The sequence below is a fragment of the Meriones unguiculatus genome, chromosome 16 (assembly GCF_030254825.1).
Source record: "Meriones unguiculatus strain TT.TT164.6M chromosome 16, Bangor_MerUng_6.1, whole genome shotgun sequence".
NCBI classification, from domain to species: Eukaryota; Metazoa; Chordata; class Mammalia; order Rodentia; family Muridae; genus Meriones; species Meriones unguiculatus.
Genome location: NC_083363.1, coordinates 1,908,153 through 1,928,588, shown reverse-complemented (window position 1 = coordinate 1,928,588; position 20,436 = coordinate 1,908,153). Strand labels below are relative to the sequence as shown.

General features: G+C 50.7%; 2 protein-coding genes and 1 long non-coding RNA gene across 5 annotated transcripts; 2 read left to right on the top strand and 1 right to left on the bottom strand.

Annotated features, from left to right (window-relative positions):
• The first annotated feature begins 5,291 nt into the window (after window positions 1–5,291).
• Hspa1l (heat shock protein family A (Hsp70) member 1 like) lies at window positions 5,292–7,537 on the top strand. The gene has a single exon (XM_060369055.1). The coding sequence runs from the start codon at window positions 5,292–5,294 to the stop codon at window positions 7,215–7,217; it is 1,926 nt and encodes a 641-aa protein (XP_060225038.1). The 3' UTR covers window positions 7,218–7,537.
• A 2,253-nt stretch (window positions 7,538–9,790) lies between these two features.
• Window positions 9,791–14,313, top strand: Lsm2 (LSM2 homolog, U6 small nuclear RNA and mRNA degradation associated). 2 transcript variants are annotated; one of them, XM_021655835.2, is made up of 5 exons: window positions 9,791–10,004; window positions 10,535–10,602; window positions 13,573–13,603; window positions 13,707–13,766; window positions 13,845–14,313. In XM_021655835.2, the coding sequence occupies exons 1-5, from the start codon at window positions 10,002–10,004 to the stop codon at window positions 13,968–13,970; spliced, it is 288 nt and encodes a 95-aa protein (XP_021511510.1). In that variant the 5' UTR covers window positions 9,791–10,001; the 3' UTR covers window positions 13,971–14,313. The 2 variants fall into 2 exon arrangements, with proteins under 2 accessions (XP_021511510.1, XP_021511511.1); XM_021655836.2 differs by lacking the exon at window positions 9,791–10,004 and adding an exon at window positions 10,101–10,277.
• On the bottom strand, window positions 11,295–20,422 carry LOC132648288 (uncharacterized). 2 transcript variants are annotated; one of them, XR_009586654.1, is made up of 3 exons: window positions 20,237–20,422; window positions 15,533–19,418; window positions 11,295–12,326 (listed from the first exon to the last, which is right to left on the bottom strand). It is a non-coding gene; the product is annotated as an uncharacterized LOC132648288 (long non-coding RNA). The 2 variants fall into 2 exon arrangements; XR_009586653.1 differs by lacking the exon at window positions 11,295–12,326 and having other exon boundaries at window positions 14,598–19,418; window positions 20,237–20,392.
• Window positions 20,423–20,436: the final 14 nt, after the last annotated feature.

Below are 20,436 nucleotides of genomic sequence, written 5' to 3'. Positions count from 1 at the left end.
AGCACGAGGGCCAGTCAGATGCCTCAGGAGGTAAAGCGCTTGCTGCCAAGTTTCCCTCCCCAGGACCTCCCCAGAGGGTGAAAAGAGAGAACATACTGTCAGAGTCCTCTGAGCCCTGCATGTGTGCCCTGGCATGTGGATGGCCCCATGCTGGTCCTCAGAGCCTGCATGTGTGCCCTAAATGACCACACCCTCACCATACATAGAGAGGGCACAACTTTATTAAGATGAGAACCAGGCATTGCACCCCTAAGCTGCCCAGCGTCCACAACCTTGTGTGCCTGGTTGCTCCGCCCCGCCTTTCGCTGTGGTGATGTGTTCGCCTACCCCAGCACCTCCTCCCAAGTCATCCTCACATCTCTCACCTCCTGAGACAGCATCCCACAACTTCACACTGGACCTCAGGCCCTGAAGGGCTTTTCACTTGCTCTGACTTCCTACGTTTTCCTTCAGCAAAACAGACCACAACGCAATGTTCCCTCTGCTCTCCAGGACCCCCGTCTCTACAAAAAATGTTACTCAACTGTAGTGGAAACAGAGGGAGATGAAATAAGCAGCAACTGCTTCTGACCTCAAAATACAACAGGCACCCAAGACATGGCGGGTCATTTTGAAGTTTATTTATAAAAAGAAATGTAAACATTGACCTGAGTTCAGAATGGACAGGTAAAAACCTAGTGAACAGAAGGACGGCAGTATAAACTCACTCCCAGTTGGGGACAAAAGCTCAACAACAAAAGTCAACTCAAAAGTACATACAGGAAGAAGCGGCCCCGTCCTCCCGCCTTCCCGTCCTCCCGCCTTCCCGCCTTCCCGTCCTCCCGCCTTCCCGCCCTCCCGAAGGCAGGCTCCGCCCACCAAGGAACCGACCTCTGTGCATCAACACCGGCGCCAGCGGCAGAACCCCAAGACAAGGGAACCCTGATCAACCTAACATTTCCCACCATCCCTCCTTCTTCGTGTTTTAAGACAAGATCTCTACCTAGTCTGGTTGCCCTGGAAATCATCACATAGACCAGCCCGGCCTCCAACCCGCGGAGATAAAGGTGGGGAGCCCACAGCGGGGAGCCCACGGCAGGCAGCCTGTTTCCTTTTAAAACCACCCGGATGAGACAAAACCAAACCTGCTCTGACTTTTCCTTATTGAGAGCCGAAGGGTGAACATAATATTAAGTTGCCAAATAAAAACAACTTTCTACTCTGTAGTCTAGGAAAACAGTGCTGAACTGAAAGCGGGAAAAAGAAAAAAGGACACCCTCAGAGCACTAACTTGCAGGAAACGTCAAGAACGAGTTATTCCGCAAAACACGAGACAGTCCCTGGGGCTGGTCTAAACTGCAGGGCCAGCTCGGCGGGGAAGGACCAGCTCGGCGGGGAAGGGCCAGCTCGGCGGGGAAGGACCAGCTCGGCGGGGAAGGACCGTTTCGCGTCGGCTGGAGCTTCCCCGCCTCCTGCGCGCAATCGCTGTGGAAGGTGCCGCCCGCGCCCAGAACTCTCCAGACGCTTCTGGGGTTCGCCGGGGAGGAGGGGCTCCGACGGGGGGGCGGCCCCCTGCGCAGCCGCCTCGGTTGCCGCGGCGACGCAGGACCGCGGAATTGACCCGCCGTCACCGCGAGCTCGCTCGGGTTGCGGACCAGCCTCCTGTCCTCTCGGTGTGGGCGGCTGACTCGCAAAGTCCTGGCCGCGGGGTGGAGCTGAGGCCTCGCAGCTGCCCCTCCGCCCGGGGACCCCGGGAGAGGACCGGGGCGTGTCTGGTGACGCGGTCCCCTCCAGTCGCGTTACAATGGCCGTGCTGCCTCTGACCTCATGGACTAAGTTAGGAATCACAGGATCTGTCCCACAGCCGGCTCAAAGTTGCTGGGAGGGTCGGGGTGGGGGGTGGGGGGACCCCGGCTGCGCAGTTTTGATGTTCCTGGAGCTCCCCACTCACAGGGGCTCAGAGACCTCAAGCTACCAAACTGGAGCGAAGGCGAAGAGATTCCAGGTGAGCCGTGGAGGCTCGGATTGGAATGGGGCAGGTTTGTGTCCCAGTTGGTCCTTATTTAAAGGGCCCAGGAGCCTTTTTTAGGTCTGACTGGTTGATTTACAGGCAAGGTCTAGTGGAACCCGCCACGCGTCTGGCTCAGCGTCCTGAGTGTTGGCATGGTACGCGGGCCTCCACACAGAGACCCCAGTCTTAATTGTGGGGGTGGGGTTGGCAACCAGGAGAAGAGAGGCCGGAACGGTTGAGGGACACAGGTGTCTGGAATTAGTCTGAGCTCGGACTCGGGAGCTGACACCTTAAGACCTTGTTGAATATGTTATTGGCACCAGAAGACAGGCGTTACGAGAGAGAGAGAGAGAGAGAGAGAGAGAGAGAGAGAGAGAGAGAGAGAGCGCCAGAGCAGGGCGAGCCGGCACACCCCTTTAATCCCAGCACTCAGCGAGGCAGACAGACGCAGGCAGAAGACAAAGGGTAGAAACTGGGTCCAGAGATGCACTCCCAGCCCTCGGGGGCAGAGGCAGGCTAGTCTGTAAAGCTAGTCCAGGACAGCCAGGGCTACACAGAGAAACCCTGTCTTGAAAAAACCAAGTGAGAGAGAGAGAGAGAGAGAGGCTGGGTGCCTGTGAAGCCAGACAGAATGTCTAAGGGGAGGGGCGGGGCTGGGGCGGGAACAACAGTGAAGACCAGACTTTATATTTAAAATAAATAGAAAAATGCCCTAGTTCTCAGAAACGTTGACTGGGGCTGCATGCTGGCTCAAACCTCTAATCCAAACTCAGGAATGTTTACAGGGGATTGCCTGAGCTACATAGTGAACCCCTGTCTTAAAAAAAGAACTGAGGGATGTCCCCCCCAGCAGCCATCCTCACAGTAAACTAAATTACTCCACCACAGGTTGCTAAGGTGTGTGTGTGTGTGTGTGTGTGAAGGTGTCAAATCTTAGGAGCTGCCATGCGGGTGCTGGGAATTGAACCCAGGTCCTTTAGGCAGAGCACCTTTAGTGCTCTTAACCGCTGAGCCATCTCTTCAGCACCACAGGAAGCACCCTTAACTGCCCTCTCTTAGGACTCCTAATATCTTTTGTAGTTCAGAATGCAGTACTAGGAGACAGGTAGGCAGGTGTGGTCCCACAGTAAAATAGTCACTGTGGTGGGAACACTACAGCTCATTTAGGCCCCAGTGAGGAATGGGGAATGTACATCCATCTTCCTTCCGCCCTTGGAGCAGCTGAGAGCCATGTGCTCTGCTGTCGCCATGGAAGCACTTTGCCATGAAAGCCAGGACTAGGTGTGAGTGTGGACCTATGTCAGCAGCAGCAGCTGCAGTAGCCAAGACGTGCTGGCGTCCGGTGTCCAGAGGAGGTGGCGACTATGAAGCCAACATTGCTCACTTTTGGAAGTACTGAAATGCCCATGCTCATGGATGAGAATTTCGGACAAAGGTGCCGAGTGAAATAAGGCCGCCCATGAACGGCTCAATGCTATGGCATTCCAGTTGTATAGGATGCTAAGAGTAGGCGAATCTGCAGAGGCAAAAGTCCAGAAAACACACCACTCGTGGTGGGCAAGCTCAGCAGCGGTTACTGGCAACCCTACTCCGGGTATTCCTGCTATAATGAGTCTGTTTCAGAATGAATATAGGCAAAGGCTCTTTGCTGACGTAGGGATTCTAATCACGTCTCCTGTGGCACGGTTCAGATAAGTAGGGAGTGAGTTTGACAGTGGCAAGTCGCCGGGGTAAGCCTCCTGCACCATGCTGAGGATTGACCAGCCTGTCTCAACGTAGGTAGATAAGAACCACTGCAGAGGCCATAGAGGATCCTTGAGAGCCTCGGGGGCTGCCCAAGGGTCTTAGGAGCTGTGTTCTGAGACAGCAGTCCAGTGAGAACACAGTCACCCTGGAGTGCCCACCACAGCCTAGCATCCCCAAGGCCGGAGGTTACAGCCCCAGCACACACCGAGATAAAACCCAGAACCAATCCCAAAGATAGTTCCAAAGAATGAAGACAGTGAGAGGTAGGCAGAGTAGGCATTTGGGGATGTTTATTTGACTTCTTTCAGGGATGCAAAGTCAAAATGTATACATTATAGCACCAGGCAGACACCTTTGGGCCTGAAAGCTCCGGCACCTTTCTCTAGCTGACTCCTATTCCCACGAGACAGGAGAGAGCATGGAGTGGCGGGAGGCTTGAGAGCTCGGCAGTGTCAGCCTGCATCCTCGGCCTTTGGAAGGCTGAGGGAGGGCAGCTGCAGGTGTGGCGGTCGCCTGGGAACAGGGTGATCTGGCCTGCAGAGCGAGACACTGCCTTAAAAACAAGGAACCAGCAACCCACAACAACCTCCCGAGAAGCGAGAGGCAGCTCAGTGGGCGGAGGCAGCTCAGTGGGCGGAGGCAGCTCAGTGGGCGGAGGCCCCGAGTTCAACCCTCAGATCCCACAGAACAGAACAGATGGCCATGGTGGCCTGCAGCTGTGGCCACAGGGCACGGATCACCGGCCAGCCAGGGCTTCAGGTCAGTGACAAAGGCCCTGTTTCAGCAAGGTGGCTGTCAGGAGAATGATACCTAGGGCTGCCCCCCCAAGCCACATGTTCACGCACAGCACACACACCTTTCACCAGAACAGCAACAAAAACATTGACAAGTGCTCAGGGTAGGACTTCCTTCTGCCCAAAAGAGGCTAGAGAGTCTGCGCTGTGTCTGTCTTCATCTTCGGGCTTTTGAGAAGGCTGATTGACGGAGCTCAAGAGCTGCCTCAGCAGTTCAGAGGGAGCTACAGCTGGGATACAAAGTGAGTAAACTGTAATTTAAAAATAAAAATAATAAGAAAGAGCACATTCTGCTCCTGCGGAAGACCTGGGTTCAATTCCCAGCATCCATAGGCTTAAGACTGTAACCCCAGTCTCAGGGGATCTGACACCCTCTGCTGCTCTCCTTAGGACACAGACATATATGAAGACAAATGTTCATACACAAAATAATCTTTGATTATTAGAAAGAAAACTACCTAAGGGCTACTGAGGGCTCTGCCATTAAGAGCACATCTGTTCCTGTTGGAGACCTGGGCTTAGCGCCCTGCACACCACCTCGGGCACTTCACAATGGTAATTAACTCAACACCAAGGGCATCGGTGCCCCTGACCTTCACGGGTGCCTGCTCATGTGCAGAGGCCCACACAGCCACACATGCGTGCACACAAAATAATAAAAACAGACCTTGAAAGAGGAAACCTGACGTCAACAAACAGTTTTATTTTAAAACATCAGAATGTGAGTCTAACGCTCCTTTCTCCGCAGGTCCAGGAAAACGATGGCTACTAATAAAGGAATGGCCATCGGCATCGACCTGGGCACCACCTACTCGTGCGTGGGCGTGTTCCAGCACGGCAAGGTGGAGATCATCGCCAACGACCAGGGCAACCGCACGACCCCCAGCTACGTGGCCTTCACGGACACCGAGCGGCTCATCGGGGACGCCGCCAAGAACCAGGTGGCCATGAACCCCCAGAACACTGTTTTTGACGCCAAACGTCTGATCGGCAGGAAGTTTAATGACCCTGTGGTGCAGTCGGACATGAAGCTTTGGCCGTTTCAAGTGATCAACGAAGCCGGCAAGCCCAAGGTGCTGGTGTCCTACAAAGGGGAGAAGAAAGCCTTCTACCCCGAGGAGATCTCGTCCATGGTGCTGACCAAGATGAAGGAGACTGCAGAGGCCTTTCTGGGCCACAATGTCACCAACGCGGTGATCACGGTGCCCGCCTACTTCAACGACTCGCAGCGCCAGGCCACCAAGGACGCGGGCGTGATCGCGGGCCTGAACGTGCTGCGGATCATCAACGAGCCCACGGCGGCCGCCATCGCCTATGGCTTAGATAAAGCAGGTCACGGGGAGCGCCACGTGCTCATCTTCGACCTGGGGGGCGGCACGTTCGACGTGTCCATCCTGACGATCGACGACGGCATCTTCGAGGTGAAGGCCACGGCGGGCGACACGCACCTGGGCGGGGAGGACTTCGACAACCGGCTGGTGAGCCACTTCGTGGAGGAGTTCAAGCGCAAGCACAAGAAGGACATCAGCCAGAACAAGCGCGCGGTGCGGCGGCTGCGCACGGCGTGCGAGCGCGCCAAGCGGACGCTGTCGTCCAGCACGCAGGCCAACCTGGAGATCGACTCGCTGTTCGAGGGCATCGACTTCTACACGTCCATCACGCGCGCGCGCTTCGAGGAGCTGTGCGCGGACCTGTTCCGCGGCACGCTGGAGCCCGTGGAGAAGTCTCTGCGGGATGCCAAGATGGACAAGGCTAAGATCCACGACATCGTTCTAGTGGGCGGCTCCACCCGCATCCCCAAGGTGCAAAAACTCCTCCAGGACTATTTTAATGGACGAGATCTCAACAAGAGCATCAACCCCGATGAGGCGGTGGCCTACGGAGCTGCAGTCCAGGCAGCAATTTTAATGGGGGACAAATCGGAAAAGGTGCAGGATTTGCTGCTGCTGGACGTGGCTCCCCTGTCGCTGGGGCTGGAGACGGCAGGCGGCGTGATGACGGTCCTGATCAAGCGCAACTCCACCATCCCCACCAAGCAGACCCAGATCTTCACCACCTACTCGGACAACCAGCCCGGTGTGCTGATCCAGGTGTACGAGGGCGAGCGGGCCATGACGCGCGACAACAACCTGCTGGGCCGCTTTGACCTGACTGGGATCCCGCCGGCGCCCCGGGGCGTGCCTCAGATCGAGGTGACCTTCGACATCGACGCCAACGGCATCCTCAACGTCACGGCCATGGACAAGAGCACGGGCAAGGCCAACAAGATCACCATCACCAACGACAAGGGCCGCCTGAGCAAGGAGGAGATCGAGCGCATGGTGCAGGAGGCCGAGCGCTACAAGGCGGAGGACGAGGGCCAGCGGGAGAAGATCGCCGCCAAGAACGCCTTAGAGTCTTACGCCTTCAACATGAAGAGTGCAGTGAGTGACGAGGGCCTCAAGGACAAGATCAGCGAGCCTGACAAGAAGAAGATAGTGGAGAAGTGCAACGAGGTCCTTTCCTGGCTGGAGGCCAACCAGCTGGCTGAGAAAGATGAGTTTGATCATAAGAGAAAAGAACTGGAAAGCATGTGTAACCCTATCATCACAAAACTCTATCAGGCAGGGTGCACTGGGCCCACCTGTGCCCCGGGGTACACACCCAACAGGGCTGCCACAGGCCCGACCATTGAGGAAGTAGATTAGCGTTTTTTTTCTGGAAGTACAGGGTGCTAGGGTGCCTCTAGGTGAATTTTATTCATCTTCAAACATCATTATGATTCTTGAACTGACTGGACTTAAACCTAAGTCACCGTCCTTTGGGATTCCGACGGGGAAGTCTTAGATTCCATCTTTTCGTGCCCCCACCTCTCACCTATAATCCTGAAATGGTCCTTCAGGAAAGCCAGGCCCCTCTTTGAGCCATTTGAAGAATCTGGCTTCTGTTATTTATTAGCCACACCCCACCGCGTCCTACCTGTGGGGGATGGTTATTTGCCTTTCAGTAAATTTGTTCCCAAAGGAAACAGTTTGTTGTGTTTTGATTTGTTTGGCCAGGCCCCTACTCTACCTTGCACGACTAGCTCACTCCACACTATGTAGGCCAACTTGGCCCTCAACCTGCAGCCGTCCTCCTGATTTCCGAGACTGCAGCACACGCCATCATGCCCAGCTTTTGGTTTCGGGGGCAGGGCTTCTGGACGCCCAGGTTAGCCTCCAAAGTTCTGTGCCCAAGCGAGCTGATCTTCCCTTAACCAGCTTACTTCCTGGTATCTTTAAGCTGTTGGTGCTTCTGGGACATTAAGAAAGCAAGCTCACAGAGGACCTGCATTTTCTGTTCATGAGTTCCTTGTGAATGTTTAACCTCCTAAAGCACTTGGATTTGTGTAAGTTCAGCATTTCCAACAAAATTATTTTGCCTTTGTTTTCTTGTTTGGAGACGGGGTCTTACGTAGCCTAGCTCTGCCTTGAACTTGTGTTCATGTTGCCTGGGATTAGAGAACACTAGTTACACCTGCCAAGAAAAATATTTTCTAACTCTCGGTACCCTGGGCCGGGTATGAAGCAGTTGCTAACTGTGGTGACTGCTTGTAACCAGTGACAGGCTGTTTTAGGTTCAAGTGTTAAGAATTCTGCTGAACTTGGTAAACAAATCCTGCTTGAATGCTGGCGGGTCCAGATCTGAACGCAGTGATGCGCACCTGCAATCCCAGCATGGGGTGGGGGCAGAGAGAGAAGCATCTTTGGATCAGTGGGGGGCCAGAGAGACAGCTTAGTGGTTAAGGACACTTGTTACTCTCCAGAGGACCTGGGCTTCATTCCCAGCATCTATATGGTGACTAATCACTATAACTCCAGAAGACCCAACACTCCCAGTCTCTGGGAGCACTACACACGTGGTACACAGGCAAACACACAAGTAAGAACACTCTCACGCATAAAAATTTTAAGATATTTAATAAAATGAGGTGTAAAGCAAAGAAGACCAGTGTCCATCTCTGGCTTGCATGTCCAGCTCCCCCCACCCCCCCAGGAAACCCTGGCTACAGTCTATTCCGGCATCCCCGCACACTGCAGAGCATTCCACCCTGTAATCAGCAAGCCCAGACTCCCAGAATTCTCACCCATGTCCCATGGCTGCCTTGCACCTACAGCCAACCTTAAGAGGAGACAACAAACATTCCTCAGCAAAATAGCACATGTCCTGTGTATCCAGACAGGATTCCCACACGAGGGACAACACAGCAACTTGTCTTTCAGTTACTATGAGAAACAACTACATCGCCTTTGCTCTCCCCCCCCCCCCCCAAGTGCCATCTTTTCTCTGGGAATTGCCCGCAGAGGCTCTGTGGTCTCTTCTGTCAGAGCTTCAGTCACAGCTGGAATGTTGCAGGCCTGTTCCCAGAACATTCAAGCAATATTTGGAGGCAAGCTATCGGAAACTATTTCAAGGATGCAGGGATGGCTCAGCAGTGAAGAGCAGCTGTTGCTCTTTTGGAGGACCCAGATTCCATTCCCAGAGCCCACAGTGGCTCACAGCTGTCTGGAACTTCAGGCCTTGGGCATTTGAAGCCCTCCTCTTACCAGGCACTCATGCAGCACGGACATAATGCAGGCAAATATACCCATGCACAAAAAAGCTTTACAAAAAGCTATTTTTACCACTGAGCAAAGTCTGTTTAGTCCTTTACATACAAGTGCTATGCAAAACTTAAAAAAATGCATTAAAAAAATGCTAGCACTGGGGATGCCATTCATTGGTAGATTTTGCTTAGAATGCGTAAGTTCCGGGTTCAAGCTCCAGAAAAGCACGTACTGCAATTACCACAAAAGGTGCTGAGAGAAACTTATTTACCGGGAACCTCTGATAGCCAGGATTTGTGTTCACGCTTCCCTCTCTCTGTCTCACACTCACTAACGACTGGGTGTTGAAGTGTATTTCACTCTCTCTGACACAGGGTCTAGCTACGACAGCGGCAGCTGGCCTCTAAACCGAAATCCTCCTGCCCCAACTCTGTCCAGGATTGCAGGAGGGCACCAACCCTGCCCAGCTCTTAGCAACACTTTATCCGTTCCTCATCAAAGAATACGCAAGTCACAATTTTCTCAGTCTTCCCAGTAATTCTCAACAGGAAACGCAGAGTACGTACGAACCACACGGAGCGGAGGAGAGACTACATAAATAACAGAGCAGAGGCGAGCCGACCACGCAGCCGCCGCGGCCCACGCATGCGCGTTGGGAAGCGGCCGCTCAGCAGGAAGTGGGACCAGGAAGGCCCGCCCCTTCCGGCTTGGCGTTCCTCGCCGCTCTGCCGTGCTCGGCTCAGCCGCGCGCTCTCGGCCGGGCGACTGTGGCGTCTCCCCCCCGCGCCTGCGTGATCCTGTCGTGCCCCACGCGCGGGCTCGCGCTCGGGCTCCCGCCCTGCCTCCGGCCCGCAGGCCCCGGCCCTTTCCTTCGCGGCCCGGGCCGCAGCGCGAGGCGCCAGCACCATGGTGGGTACCGTGACGTCAAAAGGCCGCGCCGCCGCGCGCCGCGGGCCGTTCGAACTGTGCGGGGCCGGGTGGCGCGCCGGCGCTCAGGGCTGCGGTTAGGCCCCAGCGCTTCCTTACGGTCTCGGGGCCCAGCACACCTCAGCTTGAGACCGCCTGGGACAAATGGTGTTTTGGGGGAAGCTTGCAGCAAGTCCAAGAGAAAGCCCGCGGGCCCCGCGGGAGAACGGAAAGCTAGTCTCGCGTTTCCGTGCTGGAGACCAGGAGTTTTTGAGGGTGCGGGTGGGAGGCGGGCTGCATTTCCTGGCAGAAATAAGCAGGTTCCCGTGGGAGGTTCAGAGGGTGGGCCCTGGCGTCGGGGGGCAGGGCCGTCACTGTCTCTCCGGCCCAGTGAGCTGCAGCGTCTGAGATCGTTGCTGTGACAACTACCAGAGTCGGTGGGGCCACAAAGACTAGTATTTCAGAGTAGATACCGGGTTCCTCCTCCGCGTTCCCTTTCATGTGACAGTTACCCCCTCCCTCTTCTCCAATAGCTCTTCTACTCCTTTTTCAAGTCCCTTGTGGGCAAGGATGTGGTCGTGGAACTCAAGAATGACCTCAGGTAGGTAGTTATTTCAGCGAGTTGGTGGAAGGTGGGGGTGCCTGGGTCCTGAACCATTTTTTTTTTTGCAAAGTGATTTGATACGTATGTATACATACTTATTTATATATTTAACTTACATGAAATATATTTATTTGTTACATATTATAGATAACAATATATTATGTTTTTATTGTGTATAATTTAATTATAATACACATTACTTACTGTGTGTGTGTACATATGGTGTCTTGGAAAATACAAAGCGATGGCTGTGTATTAGAGCTATATTAGAGGACGTTGACATCCTTTTTCGACCTAGTGAATTCCCAACCAGCCAGAGCTACTCAGTGAGACCCTTTCTTAAAACTAAAAGAATCTGGAAATACATGTGTTCAGGCAAGCTTGCACTGTGCTTTTAAAGTGTCCTAAATAATCTCTTCTTATACTCTTGGAAAAAATAGACCACAGTGATTATAATACCTGAAAAGTTTAAACAATTTAAATATCTAGCATTAATCCATCAAGATGTTAGAGGTTAGTTAGAATTCAGTAGGGAGTACTTCCATATTGAAACCTGTTAGCATAGGACTGAGGTGTATTGGTAGGGTAGGAAGTTGGCTGTCACATAATGGCATAGTGTCTACTGTGTTAAAGAAAATGTAAAGAGAAGACAGAGCACAGTCCCTTCTGCTCCTGGGACCTCTCCCGCCTTGTATTTGCTCCTTCCTTCCTTTCTTCTCTTTCTTCTTTTTTTTTTCCCCCCTTGGTTTTTGAGCCAGGCTTCTTGTGTACCCCTGAGTGTCCTGAAACTCACTGAGATCCACCAACCTCTGCCTCCTGAGTGCTGGGATTTGCCCGGCTGTGCCATTTGCCCTTAATCATTCAGGACTTGAATAGAGGCAGTATCACTGGAAAGATGTTTCTGTGTTCTTTTATTTACATCAGTCCAGCTCTTAGAGTTTGTTTTATTCTTAATAGATGCTTTGGAAATTACAGTTTTCACTGAAGTGTTTTTCTTTTGTGTGGGACTGGGCATGCTCAACAAGCAAGCCACCACCTGAACTCCATCACCAGCCCTCACACTGTATCGTCTCATGTTTCTCTCTTTTTAAAACATTTTATTTGTTGACTCTTGAAAGCGTTGGGCACATGTTGGTACTTGAGAACCTTAATTCTGCAATGCCTAGAACATGGTGCTGACATGCAGGAAGGGTGAGAGGCCCGGCAGCTAAGACCTTTTGTGTAGTCCAAGTGTTAGAGTAGTGGGGAGCCATAGAATGTAGAGAGTGGAGGAGGGTAATTTTAGTTACCTTTATGGATATGTAGGTGTTGACATGCTGTTTTTTTTTTTTTTTTAAATCTATTTAGGTTCTTATATCTCTACCTCCCTTCACCCCTTATCCTTTCCAACACCCCAACACCAGGTAGGAGAGAAAGGTTAGTAGGAGAGGGGCCATTGGTTTCGCAGTTTACTTCCTGCTGGTTAGGGTCACTGGGTTCTTTGGGACAAATCCAATCTTCGTAGTCAGGATGTCTCCAACTTCTCATCAGACTGCAACAACTGGAGCAGCAGGGGGAGCAGCAGCAGCCTTCTTTCAGGCACCCCTGTCCCTCTCTGGGCTCTTGCATTCCTACCCTCTCAGAGTCCCCAGACCTAAACTGCCTGCAGCCAACAAAGATCCCTTTCAGGGCCTGCATGAGACAATAGTCTGCTGCCGTGGATAGTCTGAAGCAGCCCACACCTGGGATAAAACAAAAACATGTTGACATAACATAACTGAGTTTTTAAAGAAACCAGAATGCCTGCTACACATAAGTCTCTGGCTGGAAAGGAGCAAAAGGTTAGACATAGCAGTTGGGCCTGGAGAGGTGGCCCAGTGTTGAGAAAGGTTGCTGCCCTTCAGAGAACTAGAGCGCGGGTCCCAGCAAGTGCCTTGAGTAGTTCACTGCATGTCTGGTGGGCTGCACGCAACCGCCTCTAACAAGCATCTGACGCCTCGTCAGGCCTCTGCAGGTGCAGACTGTCCACATACGTGTAAATAACATAGTCTTTATTTAAACAAACAAACCAACCAAAACACAGCTGATCCTTCTAGGAGAAAAGCAGATCTGGGCTGACATTCCAGCTTATTTGCTCTAAATTTTGTTAATTTAGAAGACCTCTCTCTCTCTCTCTCCCTCTCCCTCTCCCTCCCCTTCCTTCCTCCCTCCCTCCCTCCCTCCACACACACACTCACACACACTCGCGCATGTGTGAGTGTTCTGCAAGTGTTCTGCCTGCATGTACTGCATGTATAGCTACATACCAGAAGAGGGCACCAGATCTTACCATAGATAGTTGTGAGCCACCATATAGTTGCTGGGATTTGAAATCAGGACCCCTGGAAGAACAGCCAGTGCTCTTAACCTCTAGGCCATGTCTCCAGCCTCCCCTCCATTAGAGGACCTCTTAAGTCCTAGATATTAATTACTTTTAAAGGATGAGTATAGGTGGTGGTGATGGCAGCACATGCCTTTAATACTTTAATTCTGCGACTCATGAGGTAGAGGCAGGCAGATCTCTGTGAGTTTGAGGCCAGCCTGGTCTACAGAACGAGTTCTAGGACAGGAAGGGCTATGCAGAGTCCCTGGGAGACACAGAGAAGATGGACATGGATGATGGCTCCTATATATAGTTTTAAAACTTCAGAAGTGGAGGCAGGAGAATTGCCACAAGTTTGAGGCCAGCCTCGGCCAAATGGAAACTTGTCTTAAGAAGGAAATACAAATATGCAGAATACAGGCCTGGCCTGCAGCCCTTTGGTAGTAGATGTGTAAGGGAAGACTCGGTTCTGAAGTGATGAGCCATTTTGAGATGCTTTATCAGATCTCACAGGTGGTGCCCACTGGCTTCTGGGCCATGAGTTCCTCCCCCACATTCTCTAGTTCTGATGTTCCCTCCATGATTTCGTGTAAATTAATTTGGGTCTTTCCTCTTTCCCTTGACAGCATCTGTGGAACCCTCCACTCTGTGGACCAGGTGAGGTGCAGTGAAGGCTGTTAGTTCTTGGGGAAGGAGGTGGGGCGGGGATTGCTGCGTCTTGTCTCTGGACTAGGGTTAACGACGGTGTCCTCTTTCTTAGTACCTCAATATCAAGCTCACCGATATCAGTGTCACAGACCCTGAGAAATACCCTCACATGGTGAGTTGGGGCTGGTGAGGAAGAGGGGCCCCTGGGCGGACACATTGTCAACGGACACGCTTTCACATTTGTCCCCAGCTGTCCGTCAAGAACTGCTTCATCAGAGGCTCCGTCGTCCGCTACGTGCAGCTGCCAGCAGATGAGGTGGACACACAGCTGCTGCAGGACGCGGCCAGGAAGGAGGCCCTTCAGCAGAAACAGTGATGGTGCCTCTTCCCTCCCCTCTTTCCCTTTGGTGACCCATAGCGTGATGTCCAGCTAAGGACAAGGACCCCTGCCCAATTCTTAAGGTGTGTTTTGTTTTGTTAATGATAAGTTTTGTTCTTTTTAATTGAATGGATGAGATAATTCCTCAGTTGAGAAGGGAGGGTAAGAAAGCCAAGAACTGCAGAATGTTTCTGGACTGCTCCCGGTCCGCATGTACCTTTCTCTCACCTTCCCAGGAGATGGGGGAACATCCTAGCCCTTCCCAGGGCTGCACGTGATAGATTTGGGGGATGGAAAGACTCTGTCCCGCATCGGGAATAAACTTTATGATGCAGACTCAGTTCCTGTGTGTTGGGCTGGAGGTGGGACAGAACGTTGAATCGCCTTCACTCCAGTACTCCACATTCCTCCCTCGTCCACTTCCAGCCACGGTTCAGCCAACTCACCAGCATTGTGTGCTTCTGCCGTGAAGCTCCTAATCGGGTAAATCAGGGAGTCAGCTGCCAACTGTTGGGCTGCTCCCCAGGGTCCATTTGGTGGGAACAGAACCCATTTTCCACATGTGCTCAAGTACACACAATAAAAATATATCTCTGCATTGTCTCAACTCACCAGCTGCCCGAGTAATGACACAGAGACTTTATTGTTTATGAATGCTTAGGCCTTATAGATTAGGCTTGTTCCCAGATAGGATAGCATCTATAACTGAATGACGCATTTGTTGTGGTCTAAGTTCTGCCATGAGGCTTGTTACCTTTCCTCGGTACCAGCACTTCTTTCTTCCTCCGTGTCTAGCTGGCAAATCTTGCCTTTGATGGTTTCCCAGCATTCCTATCTCTGCCTGGAAGTTCCACTTACCCTCTTCTGCGTTGTTATAGACCATTCAGCTCCTTATTAAACCAATTGGAGGGGGGGGAAATGCTTATGAAACACTGAGACAGGTGATCTTTATAAAATACCAAAGTCCAGCCTGTACTCAAATCTCTGCCAGTGTATAAACTGACCATTGCACACAAAGACAACCTTTATACAGTGCACAGGACATTATCCCCCATTTAGTCCATAAAAGGCTTTCTCTAACATCAGTGAACTATATGCAACAAGAACAATATCAGGTAAGAATTACAGTCAGTGTCCAGTCCATTGGTACTTGGCAACTTTGGAAAAAACACTCTTGGTGTGTTCAAAGTTCTGTTCTTTTTTTTTTTTTTTTTTTTTTTAATAATTATTTTTTTAATTTATTTATTATGTATACATTGTTCTGCCTGCATGTATACCTACACACCAGAAGAGGGCACCAGACATCATTATAGATGGTTGTGAGCCACCATGTGGTTGCTGGGAATTGAACTCAGGACCTTTGGAAGAGCAGCCAGTGCTCTTAACCTCTGAGCCATCTCTCCAGCCCCAAAGTTCTGTTCTTAAATCACTTTCTGTCATAGCTTGCATTTATTAAACTGATAAATGCTCAAAACATTTTCTTAAATCATAAGCAACTTAAGCTTAATGTAAAACTGTAAGTCTCTGGTCTTCAACCATCAGACAAGGATAAGTATTACCTGAGTAAACAGAGGTGCAGAGCAAGCAGCTTCCAAAACTAGAAATAATACTGATGTTGGCTGCCCGGACAGCCACCCAAGATTCCTCTGCAACATTGGAGCAGCCATCTTCGGCCTTCTGGCCCAGTATGTGACACACTTCTGTGACAGGAATTCTGAAGGAATGACTTGCCTTGTCCTGGCGAGATTCGGCAGCCATCTTAAGGCTCCTGCTCGTCCACCGTTGCAAGGTGTTGGCAGCAGTTGCGGTGAGGGCAGTCTTTTGCCCAGCGGCCAGCTCTGCCACCTCTGAAGCTCTAAACTCCACAGGACGATCCTTCAGTGCCCACCGTCTTCTGAGAAGTACTACTGAGGTGCTACCAGGAGCAGGCAAGCCTCACTGCCATGAAAAGATTGTTAAAACATCTTAGATGCTGTAATCTGTGGCTCTCTGAAGTGTTGGAAGACCGCTGTCTGCCTAAAGGATATCTGAGTTAGTCAAATGTTGCATGTTTCTAAATATTTACTATCTGCTTCCCCTTGAAAACATACAGGAGCCGAAAGAGAGCTTATTTCTGTGATTCAACTAGTGTATCATGACCACAAGTTTGATTGACTACTAACTTGCATTTCTTATTACCCTAAACAGTCTATAATAGCAGTTTTCAAGGACTAGAACTTTACATTTTTAATGGGTTGCACTGGAGCAATACCTTAAACAAGAATTGAAATAGTCATACAGTATAACAAAAATATATTCTTCACCAGTCATACTGGTGCACACCTTTAATCCCAGCACTCAGGGAGGCAGAAGCACGTGACCAGCCTGGGCTACAAAGTGAGTCCAGGACAGCCAGAGCTACACAGAAAAAGCCTGTCTTGAAAAACTTTAAAAAAAAAAGTCCCCATCTTTTGGGGACCCTAAGAAATTGAGATAATGGTGAAGTCCTGAGAGAGGTAGTATCATTTGCTGTCCAGTCTGTTATGGGAAAGTGCAAGGCTTAACTGAAGTCCTGGCTGGACAGTCTTTCAAGCCGGACCATCTTAGCCGGTTTGCAGTTGTTCTGGATGCAGATTCGTAAGGAAACAGTTGTGGAAGCAGTCTGTAGGGCTGGATCACCCGGGCTACCTGTCTTGTCTTTGTTGGTGTCGGGCCTTTCTGCTCTGAAAACAACTCTTAAAGGTAATAAACGTTTCTGCATGAACACATGTATGGAATATGCAGTGTGCACATCAGCTAAAGATGATTCTCTGCTCTGTTTGAGCAGGTAAAGGGCATCAGACTTTTAAGTCCTGTTGGACTGCATGTGTCTCCAGCCATACCATATGAAAGGATGGCATGCAATAGTCCTGACGACTGTAGCAAACACAATTGACTGGCTACTCACAGACCTGAGTCTTAGCAAGTCTCAGAGCTGTTCCCATGTAGAAGGATCAGCATTCATGTTAACTGTTTTGTTACTCTTTTTTGGTTTCTTTCTTCATGTCTGCACCCAAGATTCACAGGAGGTCTTCCCAGGTCAAATCTAATCTTTTTTAATTTTGAAGGAATCCACAGCTTTCTGTTTTCTGTTGAATCAAAGAGCCTCTCCTGCAAAGCCTTCCATTGTAATTTTAGCACACCCCTAAAAATCCACGGGCTGGCTCAATTTAGTAGTTTTTTTTTCCACATCTAAAGTCTCAGTAGCTGTTGTTTTTGCTCACCTAGCATTTAGAAATTTTAAAGTCAATAAAGCACTGTGTAATCCATCTCTGGGTGTCTATTTTACCCCTGTTTATTCTGCCTCTCGTAAAGTGCAACTAGATCTTTGTGTAACTGCTTGTCCTGCAGGACTCTGTGGTAGGCCTGTAATAGGCTTTATGTTGCAGTGTGTGAAGAACTGCTTCATTTTACTAGAGCTGTGCTGAAGCGTTGTTGTTTTTCAAGATTTATTTATTATGTGTACAGTATTCTGCCTGCATGTACACCTGCACACCAGTAGGGGACACCAGATCTCATTATAGATGGTTGTGAGCCACCATGTGGTTGCTGGGAATCGAACTCAGGACCTTTGGAAGAGCAGCCGGTGCTCTTAACCCCTGAGCCATCTCCTCAGCCCCCACATTGTTGTTCTTAATCTGTGCAGGTCTCCCATAACAGCCATGACTTCTAATTAATGTGTAATTACAGAATCCACCTCTTCAGAACTGAGAGCTGTTGCCCATTATAATCTGAATATGTATCCAGTTTTCCAAACTCTGCAAAATGAAACATCCATTTGTCAAATTTCACTTCTTTGGGTACCTTTTGGGTTACTTCCCGCAGGTAATGGAGTTTGGCTATACAAAGTACAAGTAGGACATGTCCTTATAATTTCCTTGGTTTGTTGCCAAGTGATAGAAAAATCTTTCTTCAAGCCTTTGCTGTTAACATGGTGTTTATGAAATTCTGAGGCTTCTAGCACATTTCCTATTAACAGCTCATCAATTTCATCATTACCTTTTGCTAGGGGCCTGGTAGACCCAGAGATCTGATACGTGTTATATACACGGGATGATTGCTATTTCTGATTACTTGTAGTTGAATAAACAGTGAAGTTAATTCTGAATCATCTGGAATAAGCTCAGCAGTTCCAATATGTAAAACAACTCTTTCTGCATATTGAGAGATTCAGGAAAATCACACAACACCGCAAGAATGGCACACAGCTCTGGTTTTTAACTGAATCACAAGTCTCTGAGCCACTTATTTCCCCTGACTTATAGCCTGACTTTCCTGATTTATTGGCATCAGCACAGAAGGTAGATGCTCCAGAAAGTGGTAATTGGTTCCCTTTTACTATACAGGGGGGAAAGTCCAGTTGTTCTTTTTATAAACTGAACTCTCTTGCTTTTGAGATATTTGCTGTTATTCTCTCCCCAAAAAACTCACTGCAAGCTCTTTGCCAATGTTCATTTTCTGCCCATAATGAGGCAACTCAGCATTAGTAAAAAGCACCACAATTTCTGCTGGGTCTATTCCTGAAACTTGACAAAGTCTCATTTTTCCTTTCAGATCAATTTAGAGACCCCCCCCCCCTTTTAGGTAGGTCTTTACTTTTTGTGTGCTAAAAATATCCATTCTAAGGTAGTCTCTTGCCTCTGTATAACAAATCCTATGGGAGGATGAGAAGGCAGAATAAAATGCAATCCAAACTTTGGATCCAAACTGTTCACATGTGCAGCCTGTAATTTCTTTTCTACCAGAGCCAATTAAGTCCCAATCACCTTGTAAGGTTTGAAAAATTACTTAGCTCTTGAGTAGTTAATATCTCCCAGCAATTTGTGAAAATGGAGTTCATTATTGACCTCTCCTGTTTGTACTTTCTGTAGAATTTTCTGATAAATTATAGACTGAGGGGTGTGGATTGGGGAGGCACAGGAGAAGCAAGTCTTAAGAATGCGTTTAAGGTGTTTTGTGGGGTGTGGGGGAATTTAAGCTGTAGCCCTTTCAGGCTGACATGGGTTGGTTGAGTTCTTTAGCAGTGAGGGGTGACATCCTAAAATCCCCACTTGGAACAGTATTGAGGCATTACTGTCAGAGAGGGGTCAGGGAAAGGACCAATGTGACCTGAGGCGGCTGATAAAATGTGGGAAACGTCGTTTGAAATGTTTTTGAGATTTTTATTAATACTGGTCTTAATTTGTCTCTGGGTATTTCATTTTTTTCGAGACAGGGTTTCTCTGTGTAATCTTGGGTGTCCTGGATTCACTTTATAGATCAGGCTGGCTTGGAACTCTGAGAACTGCCTGCCTCTGCCTCCCAGAGCGCTGGGATTACAGGCATGTGCCACTGTGCCCGGCTTTCATTTTTACTTATAAGTCGTTCCAAGTTTTCTTCTAAGGCTTGTCTCTTATCCACTTTCCTCTTTTTCTTTTTTCTGTATAGCTATTAAGAAATATGAGACAGAATGATAGTAAACATAACCGGTATTAAGCCAATCTCATTTAAATCTTTTCATTGTTTCTATTTTTAAACCATCCAAGGTAGACTGCACACACGGCACAAACGCCCGGTGTTACGCTATTTCCTATCCTCACGAGGATTGTTCTTTTCCCAGGCATCTAGGTCTTCTCAGCTGCGACATCGTGCCGTGGGCTTACTGCCTGGCGGTTTTCTGCCTGATTTCTCTGTGCACTTTTGTTGGTGTGCCTTCTGCCCCGCCAAGCTTCTCTGCCCCCTGGCCTCTCCTCGGGTGCAGGCTCCTTCAGCCGCTGCGCTCACAGGTCACCAGGCTTCCGCCAGCCTCTGACCCGGGCACCCGACACTTCTGGGCAGCGGGGAGCTGCCCCGCCCACTCCGCGGCCAGCTCACCGCCTCCGTCCTCCCTCCACCTCTGGCTCGCCCGCTCGCCCGTCAGCCCCGACCGCAGGCTGGCGCGCCGCCCGCCGCCTGGCCCGGGCCCTCGTGCCACCCTGGGCTGGGATCATGGCGAGGACGGAGCAGCGCCCCCGCAGCAGCACCGCGAGCAAAAGGCTGGAGTGCACCGACTGGAGCGCTTCGGCCTCGTGTGGCTGCGGGCCGCGAACTCTCGGCACGCACAGCCCTTTCTCTCTGCGGTGCTAGAGTTAGAGCCGAGGGTGTGCGCTCTGCCAACACGCGTCCTGAGAGCCGAGGACGAGCACCAACGCGGGCAGCAGACCGTGCGGGGCAGTGAAGCGCTGTCCCGGCGCTCGCTCTGTGCACCAGCCTGGCCTTGAACTCACCAGAGCTCCGCCAGCCTCTGTGTGGGCGCCACTGCCCCTGCTTCCCTGCAGCAACGCCTCCCCGCAGGCACTGCCCCAGGCGGCCCGCTTTCCCCGCCTGTCCTGCAGGAGGCGGGGCCGGGCGCGCGCTCTGGACCCGAGGACCCCGGGGTGGCCGCGGCGGCGCCTGACCCGAGGACGGCGGGTGGCCGCGGCGGCGC

Coding starts and splice junctions, on each gene's coding strand:
- Hspa1l (XM_060369055.1), top strand. CDS start 5,292: ATGGCTACTAATAAAGGAATGGCCATCGGCATCGACCTGGGCACCACC.
- Lsm2 (XM_021655836.2), top strand. CDS start 10,167: ATGGTGTTTTGGGGGAAGCTTGCAGCAAGTCCAAGAGAAAGCCCGCGG. Junction 10,278..10,534: donor GAGACCAGGAGTTTTTGAGG/GTGCGGGTGGGA, acceptor CTTCTCCAATAG/CTCTTCTACTCCTTTTTCAA. Junction 13,767..13,844: donor CTGAGAAATACCCTCACATG/GTGAGTTGGGGC, acceptor ATTTGTCCCCAG/CTGTCCGTCAAGAACTGCTT.